Consider the following 23,842-nt stretch of genomic DNA (forward strand, 5'->3'; position numbering starts at 1 on the left):
GTAGTATTCACACAATAATATCTTTATTTGGATTGAAAGGAAAAACATTAGAACAATTTGATACTTGCAACTTTTATAATTATTTTAAGATTGATTTTTTTTTCTTATTTATCTTTCTAAATTGTGTGAATTATTAGTCATTGTCATTAATTCCATATAATGATAGCTATGAGAATGTTAAGCATGTTATCCATATTCTAAGCTTGAAAATATCAACTGATTTGACAGAATTATTCAGATATTTGAAGAAAAATTAATATACTTTGGGGAAACTTCTTATTGTTTTTGGTTGAAAACATATATGGAAAGATGCTTCTTGAGTGCAATGAATAGACTTTTAGTAAAGGATCTCTGGCCTGGATTGTTCTAAAAAAAACCAACCAAACAAACAAAAAAAACCCAAACCCTATTTTATTAAGCATGCCAATTAAGGGAGTCAATCCTCTAAAGAATCAGAGAGCTTGTAGGAAAGACAAAAATATTTTCTTTTTAACTGTTATTAGTTAAATTACTTTTATTATTTAATTTAGAAAATGCAAGATTTCATCTTTATGTGTTCTCCCTCCAGCAACCTAGCTTATAGCCCTAGTGATGGATGATTTTCATGAGTTGCTTTGGTCATTAATGTCTGGTGCAGATTTCTCCTGGTCAGCTAATTTCAATTAAATTTGTTGATCCTCTGATGACAGTGTCTCCTTAGGCTGGACTCAAAACAGAATAGAACCTGCAAAAACTTGAGCTGTACTGATAGTCTTTGAGAACCCAAATCTATCTCCACAACAAGTTGAATCATTGGAGTTAAATTATTTTGAAAGAAACAATGATAGGGAAAAGTCAAGTGTCTGAGGATAGGCAGCAACCCAGCTGAACTCTCCAAATTACTTAAAATAATGCCTCAAATCAAATTTCAAAGCAGCAGAGGCAAGACAAGGTCTGGGTAAAACACTTTCAACTTAAGAAAATTTAGGAGGTCTGCAAGGGAAGTCTTGTAATGACAGGGTGGAGGCCTGTCTATAATGCAATGCCACCAATAGTGACAGACTTTACAGGTGTAGCAGCAGATTAAGAACACTCAGCTCAGAGACTCTCAGCAGGATCAGACAACTGATTGGAAAGAGAGATTATATCCTTTTGCTGTCATTGGGTACAGCTGGCACTGATTCACAATTGTGTTGCCCATAAGCAGTTCTGGGTCATGGTTCCAGGGTAGAATGCTTTTGGTCGTCCACAAGGACTAGTCTTACATTCAGATCTACATCTTGAACAAACGAGTTAGAAAGCATTACAAAATGCAAAATAGATAATTTTAATTATATTAAAACTAAAAGGCTTTTGTTCAAACCAATGCAACCAAGATTAGAAATTAAGCAGAAAGCTGGGAATCAATCTTTGCAGCAAATATCTCTGATTAAGGTCTCATTTCTCAAATATATATATATTTTAAAAAATGAGTCAGTTTTAAAAGACTACAAGTCCCTCCCCAGTTGATAATGGTCAAAAGATAAGAAAAAGCAGTTTTCAGAGAAATCAGAGGCATATGAGAAATACTCTGAATCAGTACTTATTAGAAAAATACAAATTAAAATAATTCTGAGATACTGCCTCACACCTATCAGATTGACTAATGTGACAAAAAAGGAAAGTGAATGTAATGGAATGCAATAAAAAATGAACACATATTTCAGAAAAACCTAGAACTATTTGTATGAATTGATGTAAAATGAACAGAATGAGGAAAACATTACTATCAGCAACATTGTGTAAAGATTGTGATTGATTCAAGTCTTCTCAACAGCACAATGATCCAAGACAAGTAAGTTCAAAGGAATCATGAAAGAAAATGCTATCCATGTCCAGATAAAGAACTGATGGATTCTTAATGAAGATTGGAGCATTTTAGTTTTGTTTTATTCTTTTCCATTTTCTTTCAAATTGTGACTAATGTGATATATTTTACATGATAGTACATCTATAAACTGTATCAAACAGCCTACTATCTGGAAGAAAAGTAGGGAGGAAGAAAAATTTGTAATTCAAAATCTTATAAAAATTAATGCTAAAAAATTTTTTCTTTTGACATGTAACTGGGAAATAAGGAAGATAATGTTGAAAAAACCACAAATGAGAGAATAGACAGAGAGACAGAGACACTTGGTTGCTCTGATCAATACAATTCCAAAGGATTCATCATGTCAAATATGTTCTCTATCTCCAGTGTGAAAACTTAATAAACTCTTGAATTTAAATTGAAATATAATTTTCTGGCTTTCTTTTTTGCAATGTATCTAATATGGAAATAGGTTCTGCATGATTTCACATGTATAATTGATACCATTTTGCATGCTTCCTCAGTGGTAAGGGAGGGGTGAGAAATGGGGAGAAAATTTGGAACTCAACATTAAATAAAAGCAAGACTAAAATCTATATAATTTTTCCAATTACATGTAAAGGTAGTTTTCAGCAATTCATTTTTATAAGATTTTTGAGTTCCAAATTTTTTTCTCTCCCTTCCTTCTTTCTCAAGACAGCAAGCAATTTGATATAACTTTTACATGTACAATCATGTTGAACATATTTCCACATTAGTCATGTTGTGAAAGTAGAATCAGAATAAAAGGAAAAAAAGTGAAAGTGTATGCATTGATTTACATTCAGACTCCATAGTTTTTTTCACTAGATGTGAATAACATTTTCTTTTTTTTTTTAATTAATAATTTTTATTATATATATATTTTTATAATATTATCCCTTGTATTCATTTTTCCAAATTATCCCCCCCCTCTGTTCCCTCCCCCCGATGACAGGCAATCCCATACATTTTACATGTGTTACAATATAACCTAGATACAATACATGTGTGTGAATATCATTTTCTTGTTGCACAATAAGCATTAGATTCCGAAGGTACATGTAACCTGGGCAGACAGATATTAGTGCTAACAATTTACATTCACTTCCCAGTGTTCCTTCTCTGGGTGTAGCTACCTCTGTCCATCATTGATCAACTGGAAGTGAGTTGGCTTTTCTTTATGTTGAAGATTTCCACTTCCATCAGAATACATCCTCATACAGTGTTGTTGTTGAAGTGTATAGTGATCTTCTGGTTCTGCTCATTTCACTCAGCATCAGTTGATGTAAGTCTCTCCAAGCCTCTCTGTATTCCTCCTGCTGGTCATTACAGAGCAATAATATTCCATAACTTTCATATACCATAATTTACCCAACCATTCTCCAACTGATGGACATCCATTCATCTTCCAGTTTCTAGCTACAACAAAAAGAGCTGCCACAAACATTTTGGCACATATAGGTCTCTTTCCGCTCTTTAGTATTTCTTTGGGATATAATCCCAGTAGTAGCGCTGCTGGGTCAAAGGGTATGCACAGTTTGATAGCTTTTTGGGCATAATTCCAGATTGCTCTTCAGAATGGCTGGATTCTTTTGCAACTCCACCAGCAATGTATTAATGTCCCAGTTTCCCCACATCCCCTCCAACATTCGTCATTATTTGTTCCTGTCATCTTAGCCAATCTGACAGGTGTGTAGTGGTATCTCAGAGTTGTCTTAATTTGCATTTCTCTGATCAGTAGTGATTTGGAACACTCTTTCATGTGAGTGGATATAGTTTCAATTTCTTCATCTGAGAATTGTCTGTTCATATCCTTTGACCATTTATCAATTGGAGAATGGTTCGGTTTCTTATAAATTAGGGTCAGTTCTTTATATATTTTGGAAATGAGACCTTTGTCAGAACCTTTGTTTTTAAAAATATTTTCCCAATTTGTTACTTCCCTTCTAATCTTGTTTGCATTAGTATTTGTGAATAACATTTTCCATCATAAGTCTTTTTGCAGTTGTCTTGGATCACTGTTTTGCTGAGGAACTAACTCTTTTGTAATTGGTCATTGTTTAATGTTGCTGTTACTGTGTACAATGTTCTTCTGGTTCTGCTCATTTCATTTAGTATCAGTTCATATAAATGTTTCCAGATTTTCTGAAATCTGCCTGCTTGTGAGATAGAATAGTATTCCATTACATTCATATATTACAATTTGTTCAGCTGTTCCTCAATTGATGGACATTACTTCAATTTCTAATTCTTTGCCACGAAAAGCTGCTGTAAATACTTTTGTACATATGGCTTCTTTCCCCTTTTTATGATGTCTTTCATTGTTTTAACTTATTTTCTTTCATGATTTATTTATAAGTTATATCTTGATAATTAGGAATAAATTTGCTTAAATACATTAAAAATTTACAATGGATGATTCTGAATTCTAGTACTGAATATTCTATAAGATTTGTTTTATAGATTATCACTAGTACTAGGTCATTTTAGTAATTACTCCTTTGAATTGCAGCCACATTAACCAGCTATCCAGAAAAAAAGCATTTCAAGGTGATTAGGTAATAGGTATGCAACCTATTATAATCAAAATACCATCTTGTATGTGGTGGTTTCATATACATTACCTCATTTTAAATTCACAATAACTCTGTTATGACAGTTAACTTAGTTTTTATCTATCCAGCACAGATATAATTATTCCACTCTTGTAGAAGACAGAACTCTGATTCAGAAAAGTTGTGCAAGATCATATAGCTATTAAATGTTAGTGCTAGGACTATACACCAGATTTCCTGATTCCTAATGTAATGTTCTTTTTCTTGGACATTGCTACATTTCTGTGTATAGGAACTAGTTGCATATCTGGCTCAAGGCCATAAGCCAAGAAATCCTTCTTGTAAGTTGTCTCTGAAATGCCCTACCAATTGGTGTTTTATTGCTAAGTTTTGTTATTTCGTGTTACTGGATAAGTTTTTCCATGTTTAAACTTCACCTTTAGTTTATAGGCTCCGAATGGGGGTCATATCTTATATTTTATATAATCCAGTGAAATTTCCCAAGTACATGTTCATCACACAGTAGGCATTTCATAAACATGTTTGTTAACAAACTTCACTATGTTTCTTGGCACATATACCTTGAAGTGCTTGGAAAATATTGAGTTTTAGGTATGTTTATATACTACCACCTTTAGACCTGGACTGAACTTTCTAGTGTTATTTTGGTAAAGAAACTAGAGTTGTCTGCTTCCTCCAAGTCTGTCCCTTTCATGTAGCTCCTCAAGGGAAGCAGTCCTTGAATGTTCAAATTAATACATAATGAAAGTTATAACTTGCAAATATAGGATAACAGTATATTGGAGTACTACAAAAACTTATACCATCATCAAGAAAGCATAGGCAAGTATACTGAGGAATAATTTTTGTTTCCATGTTCTGTTTTCTCCTACAAATTTTTTTCAGTACTCTTGAAAATCCAAGAGAAATCAGCTTTACAACTATAAAAAAATTTAGTTACCAGACTATTTATCAACACTACAGTCAAAAAAATAGTCAGAATGAAGTAAGTTAAAAGTTTCAGAGAGTCTAAATATCACCAGAAACTAGAAAGGGGGAGAGAATGAATTGAGTAGCCATTTCTACTTAAAATTACCAGAGTGATTAGAAAATAGAGATGAAAGGGAAGTATGCTTTGTGGCAGAGAAGTATGATGGCTATAAGTTCTCCTTGGTAGTGATAAAAAGAAAAATGAAAGTGCAAAGCAACTGGTAATCAAAAATTAGACATTAAATTTAGATACACAAGTAATTATATAATTAAGAATTTCTAATACTGTATTCAAGTCTGTCTTTCTGTCAGGATTACCACAGTACTTCTAAAGTCCTTTTTTATTTTGAAGCTTTGTTTGTTTTCCTTCTTATTATAGGTCCAGTTGTTTACGTCTTGGATCTTGCAGATAGACTGATCTCAAAAGCCTGTCCATTTGCTGCAGCAGGAATAATGGTTGGCTCCATCTATTGGACTGCTGTGACTTATGGAGCTGTGACAGTGATGCAGGTTCACCATTTTATTCGGTTTTCTTACTATCCCTTTTGCTGTCTTAAGATTTAATAGATTTTTTAAAAATTGTTAAGATGTTTTTAACAGCATAAATCAGCAGTCAAGAGATAAATTATGTGCCTTCATGTGAAACTCTCCTAAAGCTCAGACCTCAGCCCTCTGCTCTTCATATCTCATTCTTCTTTGAAAGTTCATCTTCCATAGCTTCAACTGTCCTTTTTATTGAGGTAACTTAAAAATCTACAATTTTTGCCCCAAACTCTTTTTCAAATGTCTTAAATCTCTTAATTGCCTAAGAATGACTCTACTTGAATGTCTATCACTTTCAGTTCAGCATCACTAAAGTCTGTTTTAACATATTACCTCTAAAGTCTGGTTTTTGTCTCTCTAATGATCCCACCATTTTTCTAGTCATTTTTGTAATGTAACCTCAAAACTTGGCTTCCCAAACAGCCACCATATCCATTCAATCACTAGATCCTGTCAGTTTTTCTCTTGTACCCATCCATTACTTCCAATTTTTGCCATAATCACCCTTTAGTATAACTCTTTATGCTCTCATGTCTATTACAAAAAGTTCCTAATGTGTCTCCTTGACTATACTTTCTTTTCCCACTACATACATAGCTATAAGATTAATCTTCCCAAAATAGCACTTTCACAGTGTCACTGTCCTATCCTAGAAATTTCAGTGGTTCTTCATTGCCAACAAAATTTGTTTTAATTTCTTATCCTGACACTTAAAGCCTTCTAAAATGTGTCACCAACCTATCTTTCTAAGTACTTTCTCCCCTTTTCTGTTCTTGCCAAACCAATTTGTTGACTATAACTCTTTAAACATCTTCCCTGCCATTTCCCTCACTTCTCCACTTACATCACACTTATCCTTTAAAACCCAGTAAAATTCCTCCCAGAAATTCTAGCAGTTAGTGACTAATGAAAATTCATAGTTCTTCTATATTATTAATTTTGCAAATAATTGTCTATAGCTTTGTGACATTTTGTATTTGGTTTAATTTTTCATGTAATTTTTCTAGTTGTATTTTAAGCTCCTTAAGGAGAAGTGCTATATTATGCTGTCTTGTAGAAGGAACCAGTTATGAGCTAGACATATGAAGCTGGCAGAAAATGACAATAGAGTGGGTGAATTAAACCAGAACTTTGTAAAAATCTTGTTTGTTGTCAAGTTGATTCTATTATTGATTGGAAAGGGAAAATTTGTCACTTTCAATTCCATATTTCAATTTCTTCCCTTCCATTCAGTTCAAAGATTCAGTTAAATTATTTTTCTTAAAATTAGTCCAGGGAAAAGGGCTTTTGTACATCAAATGACATGGAAGAAGAGAGTGAGTAGTAACAAACTCTTCTTTGTTTATTGAATTCCTCCACAGTTCAGCTCTCATCAAATACATACATACAGAAACTTTATATACACACATAAATATGTAAAATTAAAACCTATCCAACATAAATCTTTTTTTTTTTTTTTTTTTTTTTTAAAGAAAAATAAAATCAAGGCTTCTCCCAGAAACTTGGCACATGTCAGAAAATTAGAATGTTAGGGAGCATGACTATAATTTTCCTAGAACTGAAAAACATCTTGTCTTCATTTTGAGGTAAACTTGTTTAGCTTCATATGAAATGTCAGTGTCTATTTAACAGGTGTTTAATTTTTAATAAATCAGCAGTTTCAAGACTTAATGAATTTTAGAGTCATTATGCCCCCCCACACACACACACACACTAAGAAGCCTTCAAGAAAAAGCTGAATAACTACTTGTAGTTATATAGAGGATATGAGTGAACACCATGATCTCAGTGGTAACCACCGATTATAAGATGCTGTGTTACTATGAATTCCTTCATGGCAGTGGCAAAGTAATTGAAGCCAAACATCAGAGAAAGAATAAAAAGGGATGACCTAAATCCTGTTTTCTTCCTTTGATATTGTAGGCCCTTTGTTTCTTATTACCAAATAATTTCAATTTTCAGAAAGCCCCTAGGGGCTACCCCTTCTCTTCCAACCAGTTTCTGTAGTTTTGCAGACTGTCATTGATACAACCTTTTTTTAAAAGCTTAGTACTGAACCTAAAATTTGAGTACTCCTTACAAACCTACTTTTCTTCCTGTTCAGTAAATTAGTGTTGTGTACTGGACATCCCATTGGTCATTTCTTCTTAGCTTGAGTACTGCCACTGGCCATGTCATGGCTCTCTATATTGCTAACCACCTTCTACTCTTTCCAGTAATAAATCCATCAAGCAGGCTTTTAGGAAGAGATACCTCATACCTTATCTACAATGAGCTATCATTACATTTCCCCTGCAAACTGTTGCTTTTAATATTATTGTAACAGCTTCACTTTCTACATATATAGTAAATCTCTATCCTTTAACTTATCTTGAAGGCAAGACTTTTAAAATTCTAATATCTATCCCTTTTTTATTCTTTCTCTGGTGTTTGGATTCTAGGTTACTTTTCCAGCACTATATAGGAATTCATAGTAACAGCATCTTATAAAATAACTGATAGTTACTTCTGAGATCATATTGTTCAAATCATACCTAAACAGAATTCCTCCCTATGTAACTAGAATTGTTGTAGAATGTAATTATTCAGCCTTTTATTAAAGTCTCTCCAGTATTGGGGGGAAGGGGAGGCACTTTTGGATGGCCTTGATTATTAGAGGTTTTTCTTTAAAACTAAAGCTGCCCTCTCTTCAATTTCATTTTGTTGTTTTTTTCTGTCTTTTGGGGCCAAGCAAAACACATCTGACCTTTCTTCAACATGACATTTTATCAGATATTTTAAAACAACTATCCTTTTTTTGTCAAGTCTTTTGTTTGCTAGGCTAAATCTTCCTAGTTCTTTGAATTTTGCATGGCTTGACCTTAAGGCCCTGTACCATATAGGTTGACCTTCTGGATTTTTTCCTATTTATCAGTGACCTCCCTGAGATGCAATATAGAGAACTCAACCCAAGTATGGCCTGAGGAGAGCATTTTTTTTTACTGTGGGATAGCAAAACTGTCAACTCTCTCATATAGTTATAATAATAATAATATGACCAAAAATTGTGATAGTCTAAAATCATCTTAACTTTCTTTGCTGCCATAGCATACTGTTGACTTTTACTGAGCTTATAATCTGCTTTAAAAGCTCCAAATCTTTTTCAGGTGAAATTCTGCCATTACATTGGTCCCATCTTGTATTTATGAAGTTTTTTGTTTTTAATCCAAATGTAAGGCTGTACATTTGTCCCTATTAAATTTCATCTTAGCAGTTTCAACCCTACTATTCTATCCTTTCAGTCTTCTTGAATCTTCACTGATATGTGTTTTTCTTTTCTCTAATGCACCTTTGGTTTATGCTTTGCACCATTCCTTCTCCATCTTAAGACAGTGCAAAGTCTGTTCCTGGTCTTAAGTTTACTCTGTATACCAGTGATAGGATCATATATGTGAAATTTTACAAGCTTTCCATTCTAGAACTTCTGTCTTATGTGAAAAGAGTGTGACTTGAATATTAGTGTACTCTTCCTATTGAATGGATTCAAAGAGTAGGTGACAGCTTGTCAGGGATCTTGAAAGGAGAGCTTCTTTTGGGGGTTAGAATATTAGACTACATGAATTTTCATATCCCTTCCAACTATTAAAATTTGTATTCTGTATTTATAAGTTACAAAGTATTAGTCTTTGGCTTAGTCTGAGTTTTGATAAAGCATCTATCTAGATGTGTAATCCTAGCCTGAGCTTCAAAAATTGAGTTATTTCAAATAACCTTTTTTCTAACAAATATTCGATAAAGAGATCTAAAGAAAGGAACATATGCTCTACCCAGTTAGCTAAAAAATGGGAATATTTGTGTGTGAGAGAGAGAACACACATGTGTTTTTGAACATGCTATTCTGAGAAGTCTGCCATTGTCCTCATTTTGCCAAAATTCTCAGCACTCTCTTAAGCCAGTTACCTATTTCAAGTAATCCTGCTGAGAACACTAAGAGCTTTCCTCCTTTTTGTACTTCATTCTGGAATCCTCTGATTCTTTCCTTACTTGTCCTCAGGTTGCATTGCTCCTGTAAGTCAAAAATACCTTGGGGGAATTGAAAGAATAGAAATTATATTTGGCCTGAACTCACCTGATAGAAGAAAAAAAAAATGCTAGTTCTTGGTAATGACAGAGAGTAATAAGATTTTTCTTGGGTTTTGTTTCTCCAGTTTCCCCCCCACACATACCTCTTCCCCCCAGATACTAGGTCTCCCCATCTGGCCTAAAAGTACAAGAGCCATTTAAAGGCCTACTCTCAGTTCTTATTGACCTAAAAGCTTTGACCTCCATTTCTGATGTGGGTTAGTTTGCCCCTCAATTAACCTGGTATCCTCCCTGCTTCTGTGAGCTCATCATAGTGATGGCAGATTTAATGAAACCCACTTTATCTCAAAACTCTGAAGCTCAAGAGATTAGTCAGCTTCAAGATTAATAATCCCTAGCAGCTGGGCTTACAAGTATGTGCTCCTGCTGGTTTTTTGGGTTTTTTTTTTGGTTTTTTTTTTTTCCCTTAAAGCTCATTTATCTTAGGGGGGAAAACACTAGAAACACAGCTGCAGTTGCAAATTCTGAATATTCTTGTTAAGGGAAGTTTTATATAATACAAGGTTCGTGTGAATAACAAAGAAATTGAAAAGGAGACATGCCTGAGCCTGAGAATCTCTTGAAATAAAAGGTAACTGTAATCACTATTCTTCTCTCATATGTCCTTCAACTCAATACTAGACTATTTAAAACTCCAGGACTAGATAATACTATATAGTTATTCTGTAGAAAGAGTCATGTCCAAAGTCCTTCTGCTTGTCTATCACTAATCAGAATAAAAAATTATTTGAAATAATATAGATTCACAAGATATTGATCCCTCTGATTTTGATAGCTTCTGCATCCTTAAAAACTTATTTTTATTGGACCAAGCTGACTAAAAGATTGCATCAATTCCAAGTTGTTTTTTTTTTCACTCCAATGGGCTCTTCAAAACCCTCTCCCAAGCGATATTAACACAGCCCTTAAGTAACTTCTTGTCTATCCTTGCATCTGTGTTTTTATGCTCCCTCAAGAATCACTCTTAAAATAATAGTTTATTCCTAGTAGATGCTAGAAAGGAGGGTAGGCATACTAAGCACTGGCATCTTGAACAGCCAAGTTATTCTAAAAGCTCGTCCGTCACTTGTATTAGCCTCCTTTCCCTCCAGGAGATTTTAGTGTATGTGTATACCTGAAATCAAAGAGTTCAGATTGTGGAATTCAGCATTGGAAGGGACTGAAGGAATCATCTAGCTCAGCCTCCTCATGAAAAGAAGTCTTTCTTTACTTTTTACTTGGAGAAACTGAAGGATGTTAATAGCAACAGCTGTTCTTTTCCTTTGACCCAACTTGTATGAGCCAACCTGTTTGTAAAAGAAAATGCTTTCTATCTGGCTGACAGATCACATTTCCTTCTGTTCAAATAAAGTCTTCTTTTAACCTCTTGTTCCAGCCCACTCATTTGGGGCATTTTCCTTCTTTTTTTTGAAAATAGTAGGGTAACTATTTATTTGATCTTCCACAGGACATATTTAAAAACAACTGTCCCTCTACCAAGAATCTCAGTTCAGTCTTAGAATAGGACAGTGAGTAATTTAGATTCCAAATCTATACTAGGACAATTAATAGCAATATTCCTTTCTTTCTCTGTACAAACTCTTGTTACTCTTAAGTTTGTTTCCCTAAAAACATAACCATCCCAAGGGGCTGTTACAGACTGCCTTTTTCCCCTTAGTGATGAAGTCTAAATCTGGTATGTTTTTAACATTTTTGCACTATCCATTCAGTTTCCACATTGATCTAAGGTAGAAATCTGCTTATAATGGCTGCTTATTCCATCTAATTAGATATAAATTCTTCTTTGGGCATTTAAGGGTCTTCAGAGCTTACTCTTTTCTGTCTTTTCAGTCTTCTCACATTTTCCTCCTTTCTACATATTCTCCAACCCATCTACAAAGGCCTACTTATTCACAACACTCCCATAGCTTACCTCTACATCTTTGCACTGACTATCCATCCCTCTTGTGTGGAGTACTCTCCCTCCTTGGCTCTGACTCTTCATTGTTTTGTTTTGTTTTGTTTTTAATTAATTTTATAATTATAACATTTTTTGACAGTACATATGCATAGATAATTTTTTTACAACATTATCCCTTGTACTCCCTTCTGTTCCAAATTTTTCCTCTCCTTCCCTCCACCCCCTCCCCTAGATGGCAGGCTGCCCATACATATTAAATATCTTATAGTATATCCTAGGTACAACATATGTGCAGAACCGAATTTTGTTGTTGCATAGGAAGAATTGGATTCAGAAGGTAAAAATATCCTGGGGAGAAAAACAAAAAATGCTAACAGTTTACACTCATTTCCCAGTGTTCCTTCTCTGGGTGTAGCTGATTCCGTCCATCATTGATCAATTGGAATTGGATTAGCTCTTCTCTATGTTGAAGATATCCACTTCCATCAGAATACGTCCTCATATAGTATTGTTGTTGAAGTGTATAATGATCTAGTTCTGCTCATTTCACTCAGCATCAGTTCATGTAAGTCTCTCCAAGCCTCTCTGTATTCATCCTGTTGGTCATTTCTTACAGAACAATAATATTCCATAACATTCATATACCATAATTTACCCAACCATTCTCCAATTGATGGACATCCATTCATTTTCCAATTTCTAGCCAATACAAAAAGGGCTGCCACAAACATTTTGGCACATACAGGTCCCTTTCCCTTCTTTAGTATTTCCTTGGGATATAAGCCCAGTAGTAACGCTGCTGGATCAAAGGGTATGCACATTTTGATAACTTTTTGGGCATAATTCCAGATTGCTCTCCAGAATGGTTGGATTCTTTCACAACTCCACCAACAATGCATCAGTGTCCCAGTTTTCCCACAGCCCCTCCAACATTCATCATTATTTGTTTCTGTCATCTTAGCCAATCTGACAGGTGTGTAGTGGTATCTCAGAGTTGTCTTAATTTGCATTTCTCTGATCAATAATGATTTGGAACACTTTCATATGAGTGGAAATAGTTTCAATTTCATCATCTGAAAATTGTCTGTTCATATCCTTTGACGATTTATCAATTGAAGAATGGCTTGATTTCTTATAAATTAGAGTCAATTCTCTGTATATTTTGGAGATGAGGCCTTTTATCTGACTCTTCATTGTCTTGGCTTCTTCAAGACTCAACTCAAGGCTGTCATCTTCAGGAATCTTACTCTAGTTCCCCTGATTGAGCATTTCTTTCCCCTCTAAGATTACTTTTTGTATATGTTTTTAATGTACCTATTTATAGTTGTCTCTCTTGTCTTAGACTGTGAGCCCTGTGAAGGCTTTGTATTCCCAATATTTAGCATAATACCACTATGTGTTTGTTGACTAATTTCCTGAGGCTTTTGGTGGAGTCAGGAAAACTGGCAAGACACTCTTTACTCCTCCATACTCCCCATAAAAATGCATAAATCCCAACTCTGGTATCCCCAAATATAATCCTGGGTTTAGACATATACTTTGTTGAGCCTGTCCCACTTTTTGGATTGACAGGAAAAATCTTTTTCAAGAATATTAAACCTCCATAACAGCTGTAAAGGAATGATAATAGGTTGACTTAGTCATGAATTATTGAGACTTTGAGTGAAAAAGCAGTTAAGGCCACTGGTAACAATAAAGGGGGAGCCCTTCTAGGAAAGGGGGAATGGGCAGAATATGGATTCCAGAGGATTAAGGAGCCAGGAAAGTGAGTGATTGAAGGTATTAGAGAGGGAGAATATATATACATATAGGGTTTAAGGGCTGGCAGGAGATGGAGAGGAATTTTTATAGAATCTCGGTATTTTTTGTCTATTTCATATATTGAGTTTTTTTCCTCTTCCTTGTTTTATAGGCTGCTCACACCCATGCTAGTTCTGTCTAGTTTCCTTTAAAAATTTATTTCATTTCCTTTATGATTTGAAAGTATTTGCTTTAAAATTTGTCTTATAGGAGTTTAGTCTGAAACATATTAGCTATATCTGTTCTTTATACAATAGCAAATATTCTTGTTTTACAGGTGGTAGGCCATAAAGAAGGTTTGGATGTTATGGAAAGAGCTGATCCTTTATTTCTTTTAATTGGACTTCCCACTATTCCTGTTATGCTGATATTGGGCAAGATGATTCGCTGGGAAGACTACGTTCTTAGATTGTGGCGCAAATACTCTAATAAACTACAGATTTTGAACAGTATATTTCCAGGTATAATATTCCCAAATTTCATGCATGTGGGAGACTGGTTTAAAGTGTCAGAAAAATCTCATGGAAGAACATAGCATTCTGTGAATGAAACTTTAAAATACACATTAATATTTTGAAATATGATAGAAATTTAACAATATGGGGAGGGGAAAACTGTCAAAAATAAAATTAGTCAGGAACCAGTTCACAAACTATCAGAATATTAAAAATAGACAATGGTGGTTAAAGGTTATTTGGATTTCCATTTTTTTTACATTATTAGTATTGATATATTTCAGTTTATTTCCCTAGGGATTGGATGTCCTGTTCCTCGTATTCCAGCTGAGGCAAATCCTTTGGCAGATCATGTCTCTGCTACTCGAATTTTGTGTGGAGCTCTTGTCTTTCCCACTATTGCTACGATAGTTGGGAAACTGATGTTCAGTAGTGTTAATTCTAACCTACAAAGGACAATCTTGGTAAGATTGCTTTAATACTGCTTTGTCAAAATTATCAAAGCAAAAGGGTGTCTTTAGGAAACCAAATTCCTGTGTGTATATACACACATATATGAGTTATCATGTGATTGAATGGTATATGTGGTCTGTAACTATATTATGTATTATTGCTGTATTCATGTTGGTTAATATTATGGATAGCTTACTCCAAGGAAAAAGGAATTGACAAAATTCATTCTCTGTTATATATTCCCTCCTTACATTCTGCATGGATTCTGCTAACAATGGACTGCCCTCTCCCCCATTCTCCACCCCCAGGACTATATCCTAATCCCTGGCATAGACTTAAAATTAAAGGCAGAAGAGAGGGTAATAAGAGTAAATGAGGTACATCCAAAGGGACCTTAATTTTTAAGAGGAAAAGGACAAATTAATTTATAGCCATCTTAGCCATCTTACTTAATATGTTAAAGAGCCTATCCCACTTGTCCTGAATATAATTCCTTTTGCTGATTTAAATCTCTTTTACCTGAGTTGTATAGCTGGGGGGAGGTAGACAATAAACCTGTTCTATTAACTTTGAAAGATTTCCCTTTGCTTGTGTTTTAGGGTGGAATTGCTTTTGTTGCCATAAAAGGAGCATTTAAGGTTTACTTCAAACAGCAACAATATTTGCGTCAAGCACACCGCAAAATTCTTAATTATCCAGAGCAAGAAGAAGCATAAGGGTGTGACGTCCCGTTGTTCGACCGCCTCATCTGAGAGTCTGTTGTGGTGTTCTGATACCATCATTATTGCACAGTAGTGGAGACTTGTGATAAGCTGCTGCTCCTATATTTTTAAGACATATAATAAAGCACTTATGGCAGGGGAAATCCTCTCAGTAATCACGGAACCTAAGAATGTGATTTGTTTTTATTGTTTTACGTGTACTTCCTTTATGGCAGTCATCTGAACCATTTTCTTAGCATGATAAATACTGGGTTTTATTTGTGTTTTCCCCACTCAGAAGTGTAAAGATCAAATTGTACAGTTATTAAAGAGGGCATAGACTATTGTATGCAAATGCCTCTTTTTTGTACATTTGTATGTTTGCTATTTTCTTACACAGAATCATCAACTCAACAATAAGAATACCACAGGAGGATTTCTTATTTTGGCAAATGATTTAACTGCAGAACAACAGCATGTTGCATATGGAGAAAATAGAAGTGTTAGTATGGAGGAAATAGAAATTTACTTTGAGTTATGAAATATATATGAAACCAAAAATGTATGAAGCCACTCAGTTGCTTATCTGAACAACCTAGATTCTGTTGAGTATTTTTCAATTTAATATCCTTTAAAATATATGAAAATTCAGAGCTTCCAGTTCATTTTATTGCTACTAAATCTATGTGATGTTGACATCTTGTAGTTCATTATATAGTTCTGACTGTTCAGCAGTCTAAATTACATGATATCATCAGCTCTTTGTAACATTAAAATCTTCAATAGATTTTTAAATATTTAATTCTAGAAATTGCTACAAGTCTACATGTCATTTGAACACAGAGAAGCAACTGCCAGGTCACATTTTTCCTTTCCTCTCCACAAAGAAGTAGTGAGAGTGATTTGGAGATGAGCAAAGAAGCAAACTCAGGAGAGGCTTGGAGCCAGCTATCTTTGGATCAGCAGTGAGGAGATGGGCATTAAAAATGTCACTGCCAAGCGTGATACTGAGTGTCCAAGAGACATTAAGACCAGTGCTTTGGATGTAAACCAATGGATTGTGGAAAATAAAGTGTTGATAGTTTTAGAGTTGTCATCTTAGAATTGAGGCTAACACTTTGATGATTACTTCTTTATTTTGTTGATTGACATATCCATTTTCCAAAGAAAATTGTTTATTTTGAGCCTCTTTCAAGCAGCAAGTGGCTATTACATCGTCTAGCCATTCAAAATGGATTTTTGTTGTTTTCATTGAATAAAATTAAATGCTTTAAAAATTATTCTTTAAAAAACTATTTTTCTGTATTTTCTTGTTCACAGTAGCATATTTAATGCATGAAAAAAAGTAACTATTTTCCCTTCTCTTCAGAAATAGATTGGGTATAGCGTGAACTGTATTGGATTGGAATAATGTATGTTAATTTTAGCAATTAAAAGACTGGTATCTTTCCATAGTATGAATATAATAAATATTGAGGTAACAAAAATGTATAGAAATGGTGTGTGTGTATATAATGGCCATTGCATATTCAAAAACTGTAGTTACCAAGGGAAGTAGATAAAGAAATTGAATAGTGAAATTTGGAAATTGCACTTCTGAAGAGAAGACACTTATAATATTTCTGACTGAGAAATAATTTAGATTATATAGCTGCAACTTTTGACATATACTGACTTTTAATTTTCAACAAGGAAAATGTTTGTGGAGAACATCTTTTCAGTGGCCTTTATTATAAAGATAAAACATAATGAAGCCACCTGTTCATTCTTAATACCTGAGATGGTGCTAGACTACACCAGGTAATAGTGATGGAGGAGAGTCAAGCCTAAGAACTTGGCAACAGGATGGTTGGAGAGAGAGAAGTAGTGAGGTCTCCTTCCACTCTCAGCTCCAATACAGGCTTCAAAATAGTTATAAGCAACAAGATACATATCCTCTAGTTATTTGTAATCATACAAAAAAAAGTGACAATTATCCTATCCCACTAAGGGAACCATGGCACTTAAAATTTTAAAATATTTCTTCCAGGCCATAGTGGCATTTTCTAAGAAGTCTCTTAAAGTGCTTCCACAGAACATGAAAAAGGTAAACCTGAGGTGGAAGAAAAGTTTTAATAAGGTACAATTCAAAAGGATGTCTGATCAATGAGTTGGGAACGAGCAAACATTTTGTTGTTCGTATTTCTCCATGCTTACTTTGCTGTATTTATTTCTGGTTATTTCTACTGTTTTGAACTTTTTCTATAAAACACAATGAAAATTAATAGAAATTTTTTTTCAAAATACTAATCTTTCAAAGTAGCTGAAAATGTTCATAAAACCATGATGAATATATAATTAAGCTTAGTGACTTGAGTTTTACTATCTTGCTAATGTGTTGTAATTTAAAAAACCTTGTTTTTAATATAGCATTTAATCTCAATATTGATATTAGATTAGATTTAATAAAAACTTTTTATGTTCTATAAGTGTACTTCCTCTTGCAGATAAATCGTGGCAATATAATATCTTTGCTAAGTATATATAATCCTCCAATTGTAACTTTTGCATATTTGTACATATAGCTTGGTCTAGGCCTGTGCTTTGGGAATATATAGGGTTCTATGAGAGAGAGAGGGTTGGGATTCTGGACATTTGCATTCATCTGTATGGAGGAAACTCCATTTCTCTTCAATTTGCTAAAATTTTAAATGACTTGTTGCTAACAGCAATTGATTTAATTTCTTTTTCAGTTTTGTATCATTACTTAGAAAATTTTTGTCTTGTGGGTCACTATTGGGAGGATATGCTTCTGGAGCCAATAATAATGTGAGAAAAAACCAGATCTGCTGAGAACTTAGCACACAGTAAGCACATGATACCTATTTAAGTAAGAAAATTAGTTCAGTTCTACCCATATTTGAAATAGAGTTTTTCACTAATAGGATAAACAGTGTTGAAAGTTGCAATCTAAATTGATCGATTCAGGCTCTTATAGCCTGAATCCAGCTGTTGAGGGGAAAAGGTCAAGCAGAGGTAGCTATAGTCAAGTAACTTTTATACTTTCTGCATTCACAGATGAAGTTTTATAAGATGAAATGAAAGGAAAAGAATTCTACTAAAATTGCAAAAAAGTAAGCAAAATAAAAATCCTGAAGGGACTTTTAACTGAAAAGAAAAAGGGGGCTTCTTGATTATTTTTGTAGTTTTCTTTGATTTTAGAGGCAGTTATTATCATTACCATCATCAAAATAAATAGCTAAAATAACGAATTGGGCAACTCTCTACATCTCCTAATTTGGCCACCTGTAGTCCTTTTGAACCAGCTACAAAATTGTAATTCTGTGTTTCATAATCTTTCTTAGTCCACGATGTGAAATAGTCGATATGATATTTGCAATATAGCCAATAAATGAAAAGCAAAGAGAATTAAATTATCATTGCTATATTAATAACAAAAGTTTTGGACAGCACAATCGCATATTTGCTTGATACGAAAACCTTAAAAGTTAAGCCACTCTAGCCTGGAAATATGTTCAGGTGTTTGACCTGTAATTTCTGGCCTCTTTCATAATGTGGTATTATATTCGGCTTAATCCTATACCAAAAGCAGTGTAGTTCAAGGAAACTGAGCCATACCCACGACAGGTAGGTCTTGGTATGTCAGGTATATCAGAAAGAATTGACAAAAGGTAATCCATTGAAGGAAATGGCAAATCGTTTCAGTGTCTACCAATACTGTTGGACAGTATTAAAGTAACAAAATTGATTTGATACTAGAAAATGAGCCTTCAGGTAAGAAGGTGTCCAACATGGTACTAAGAGGTCAACTACAAGTAGCTCCAGTACGATGAAACAGGTGGGCCAAAGCCAAAAGAAAACTCCGCTGTAGGTGTGTCTGGTGAAGAAAGGAAAGACAATGCTGTAAAGATCAATGTTATATAGGAACATGGAATGTAAGGTCTATGAACTAAAGGCTCCTGACTTAAGTTCAATGTATTTTTGAGGACCAGCTTACTCCAGATATCTGCTGAGCTGTTTTTAACTAACAGCAGGAATATACTGTTAGTATATATTTCCTAGTGGATATGATCAAATAAGAGATAGATTAAACAGCAGTATCTTGTATGTCACTGAACAAGAATGGGTAAATTTAGTTCAAGTGATCTTTACATATACTACTAAATGGTGCTGTGGATAGAGGACTAAATCTGGAGTCAGAAAGATGAGTTCAAATCTAGTCTCAGATACTAGCTGTATGATCTCTGGCAAATCATTAAACTCACTTTTTTCCCATATAAAATTGAGCTGCTAATAGAACTTAACTCCCAAGGTTCTTGTAGGGATAAAATGAGATGGTAAGTGTAAAGTGCCTTATATGAGCATTATATAATATTAGCTAGTATTACAATTATAATTTTCATAAAATTTAAAGCTTTGGGTTTCCACAAAGGGTAGTGTAGGAAAGTAATGAGGTATGGGACAGCTTTTTTTTGTTGTTGTTGTTTAAAAAACAAAGGACTCACAAGTGTAGTGACAGAAACTACTATTTTACTTTCCCCAGAGGTTGATTTAAAACATCAAGCAACATGATGCATTTTGCAGGACTAATTTCACATTTCATTCATTGGGTTCATCCTCCTATTGATATCTCCAAGAAGGGAGTAATTACTAAGCTCCTCAATCCAAGTGACTGGGTAGTTCACAACCTCTCAGAAATAATATTGACAATAAGACCAAGAATATCCATTTAAGAGTCATTGTTTGGTGGGTTTAGGCAAAGAAACAGAAAGAAAATAATAGAATAGTAGACAAGTAACCAGAAAAAGACACTGGTGATCAGAAGAGGAGAAAAGAGAGTACTACTAGTAGAAAACCAACCCTAGTCCACCTTCACATTTCTCCTTGCCCTCCCTACTTGCTGGAAATCAGATAGTCAATCCTTTGTCTTTTGGAGAATTCTCATCTACCTATGGTGCTTAGTGCCATGACCAAGTGCCTACTGCTCCCTAGAGATGTGGGGTTCCTGACTTAAGCTCCATGTATTTTTGAGGACCAGCTTACTCCAGATGTCTGCAGAGCTGTTTTTAACTAACAGTATATTCCTAGAGGTGGAGCCAAGATGGTGGAGAAGGCACATACGACTTTCTAAGCTGCTCTCATACCCTCATTACTAATTTTTAAAATCAGCCTCAAAATCAGCGCTAGACTGGTAAGGTTCATGAAGATTGGAAGTACAACAACTTACCAGCTGAAGATAATCTGGGATATTGCCAGAAAAGGTTTGTCCTGAGTGGTGGGAAAAGACCAGCACAGGCAGGGATAGAATCGGGAGCAGGGCAGCCTCCATGGTTGGAAGTTTACAGAGAGCTCTCTGCCCTATCCTGACTGCTTTGCTTTGGTTGCAGAGTAGTGGACCAGCAGAGAAATTAGAGCCTAGGGTAGAGGGTACTCTGAAGGATGTCAGAGCCTAACAGGATCTGGCTGTGCCTACCAGGACTGGAAGTGACAGCACAGACCAAAACACAGCTCTGCAGTGGCATTCTGCAGCTTGGGGCTCTCATGGGGGGGGGGGGGAGACAGTCACAAATCTGCATGATGGGGTACAGCCCTGGGGCAGCCTCTCATCTGCACAGTGGGGGGCTGGGCCTGGGGTAGGGGAATTTCCCCAACTCGACTATGCTCCCCAGGCAGAGACACTTGTGGTGCCTTGAGGGATAGGGCAATTGCTAATACTCAAATTAGGCTTTTGTGGGGGGCAGTGATACTTTTGCTGCTCAGCCTCTACCCCCAAGGAAGTTGCTAATCCTCATAGCGGGGCTCTTTGCAGGACACTTACACAGCCTGGCCAGTGATACCTAGGCCTAGTTATTTCCAGTGTGGAGCTCTTCCCAGAGCCCTACTGCAGCTTGGCTGCTCCTTGCAACCCATTGAGAGGACAGGTCCATATACCCATCCTTGCTCTGCAGAGGAAGCTGGTAACCACCTTGCCCTGAAGGCAAACCCTAAGGTTTAAAAAAAAAAAAAAAAAAATGAGTAAAAAAAAAAACCAAAAGGGCAATCAATAGCTTCTATACAGAAAGAAAGCAGGTTTTCAACCCCAGGAGACTAATAGCAAACAGTCTCCTGACAATTGTTGGTCCCCAACACAAAAGGCTCTCCTAGAAAAAACTATAAAAAATCTTAAAAGAGAACTAGAAGAAAAATGGAGAAAGAAAAGAGAAGATATGCAAGAGAACAACAACTTCCTGAAATGTGAATTAGAAAAGATAACTCCCAGGAAGTGCAGGGAAACAGAATTTGTGAATTGGAAAAGGTAAAGGTCTCCCAAGAAAGTAGGATTTGTGAATTGGAAAAGATAACTCCCAAGAAAGTAGGATTTGTGAACTGAAGAAAGAAAATAACTCAATAAAAAAAAAAAGAAAAAAATTAGTGAAATGGAAAAAAATTCCATAGAGCAGAACAACTCACTTAAAAACTCAATTGGACATATACAAAGTTAAAAAAAAAAAAAAAAAAAAAAAAAAAAAAGCTAATGAAATAACTCATTAAGAATCAGACAGAACAAATAGAAACGAATGATTCATTGAGACATCAAGTCAGTCAAGCAAAACAAAAAAATGAAAAACTAGAAAAAATGTTAAATATCTATTTGGAGGAGAAATGATCTGAGGATCATTGGACTTCCTGAAAATTATGATGAAAAAAAGAGCTTAGATACTATTTTACAGGAAATCATCAAAGAGAACTGCCCAGATATAATAGAATTGGAAGGTAAAGTAGGCATTGAAAGAATTCATCAAACACCTTCTGAAAAAGACCCTAAAATAAAAATTCCAAGGAATATTGTGGCAATATTTCAGAACTATCAAACTAAGGAAAAAATATTAGAAGCATCCAGAAAAAAAACAATTCAAATACTGAGGTGCCACAATAAGGATCATTCAAGATCTGGCTGCTTCCACATTAAAGGATCGAAGGGCCACTCCTGCCACTCCTTGATCTTCAGACCTGATTTCTCCTTCCGGCTCTAGTTTGCATGTCTGTCTAGCTCTCTGGATTTCCTACACACAACTCAACTCAGTGGGGACAAAACCATACTCACAAATTTACTCTTCCTTCTGGTCTCTATTTCTGTCTGTGGAACCATCAGTTTCCCATATTTATTCTCTGAAATTTTTTCTTTTCTTTTCTTTTCTTTTCTTTTTTTTTTTTTTTTTTGCTGAGGCAATTGGGGTTAAGTGACTCACCCAGGGTCACACACAGTTAGTGTTAAGTGTCTGAGACCACATTTGAACTCAGGTCTTCCTGACTTCAGGGCTGGTGCTTTATCCACTGCGCCACCCAGCTGCCCTTAGTTCCCTATATTTGTAACTTTGGAGTTATCTCCAACTTTTCCTTGTCCCTCACTTCTTTTATCCAATTGGTCACCAAGCAGTTTGGAGCAGTTTGGTGGAGCCATAGTGCCAGAAGTGGGGTCTGGAGCCAGAAAGACCTCAGATACTCATTAGCTGGGTGACCCTGGGCAAGTCACTTAGCCTGTCTGCTTCATATATAAAATGGTGATACTAACATAAATGTTATATAAATTGGTGAATATAACAGCACCTGTCTTTTGGGGTCAATGTGAAGTCATAATGAAATAACACATAGGAATTATTTTGAAAACCTTAAAGCACCACATAAATGCTATTTTATTACTGTTATTATCATTGTTAATACTTTATTATTGTTATTATTACTATCACTCAAGACCTTCATTTCTATGGGCCCAAATAGCTTCTTGAAGGATCTTCCTTCCCACCTCCACTCTCTTCCCATGCCATCAAAATAATATTAAACCCCAATCTGGCCATCCACCACTGAACCAGCTTTAGTCCTCCACCAAGTAGAGTTCACACACTTCTGCCTCCATGCAATAACTTCTGCAGTCAGGAAGCACTCCACATCTGGCTTGAAGCCCTCTTATTCTCGTGTACACACTCTGGACTCCAGCCAAACTGGACAAGTCTCAGTCCCCTGAACTATGCCTTCCTATATTTCTTTAATAATGTTTATTTATCCCTTTCCTAACCTGTTTTCTTGAGGTCAGGGACCATGTCTCATCATGAGACTGTCTATCACCATGAGCACCAAACATGATGTTCTGCACAGAGGAGATGCCTAATAATTGTAGGATAAGACCAACACGAGGCAGCATGTAATAAAAAGTACTGGACTTGGAAACAGAAGATCTAGATTTGAGTCTCAGCTTTACTACCAAAACCTGTCATTTTAAGTCACTTAGCCACTCTCAATCTTCATCTGTTTAACCTGTCAAATGGGCATAATCACGTTTTTCAGGACTGAGGGAGAATGAGATGAGATTCTCAAATATTGGGAACAATCTTAGAAATGTTCTAGTCCTTGAGATCTTAACTTTATTCTGGCTCCTTTTGGCAGTAAGTCTAGTGAGGTCTATGTCCTCTCTCAGAATAATGTCCTTAAATGCATAA

At 35.2% G+C, this 23,842-nt stretch overlaps 1 protein-coding gene across 2 annotated transcripts in view; it reads left to right on the forward strand.

Moving 5' to 3' along the window:
* MARCHF5 (membrane associated ring-CH-type finger 5) overlaps positions 1 to 16,855 on the forward strand; it is a 58,707-nt gene extending 41,852 nt beyond the window's left edge. Inside the window, exons 3-6 of one of the 2 annotated variants that reach the window (XM_074295866.1) lie at positions 5,774 to 5,904; positions 14,037 to 14,220; positions 14,512 to 14,678; positions 15,267 to 16,855. In XM_074295866.1, coding sequence (XP_074151967.1) covers positions 5,774 to 5,904; positions 14,037 to 14,220; positions 14,512 to 14,678; positions 15,267 to 15,383 — 599 coding nt within the window. In that variant the 3' untranslated portion in view covers positions 15,384 to 16,855. Of the gene's footprint in view, positions 1 to 5,773; positions 5,905 to 14,036; positions 14,247 to 14,432; positions 14,679 to 15,266 lie in introns of both variants that reach the window. The other variant, XM_074295865.1, reaches the window with a different exon arrangement.
* Positions 16,856 to 23,842: the final 6,987 nt, after the last annotated feature.

Source organism: Sminthopsis crassicaudata, chromosome 2 (genome assembly GCF_048593235.1).
Source record: "Sminthopsis crassicaudata isolate SCR6 chromosome 2, ASM4859323v1, whole genome shotgun sequence".
NCBI lineage: Eukaryota > Metazoa > Chordata > Mammalia > Dasyuromorphia > Dasyuridae > Sminthopsis > Sminthopsis crassicaudata.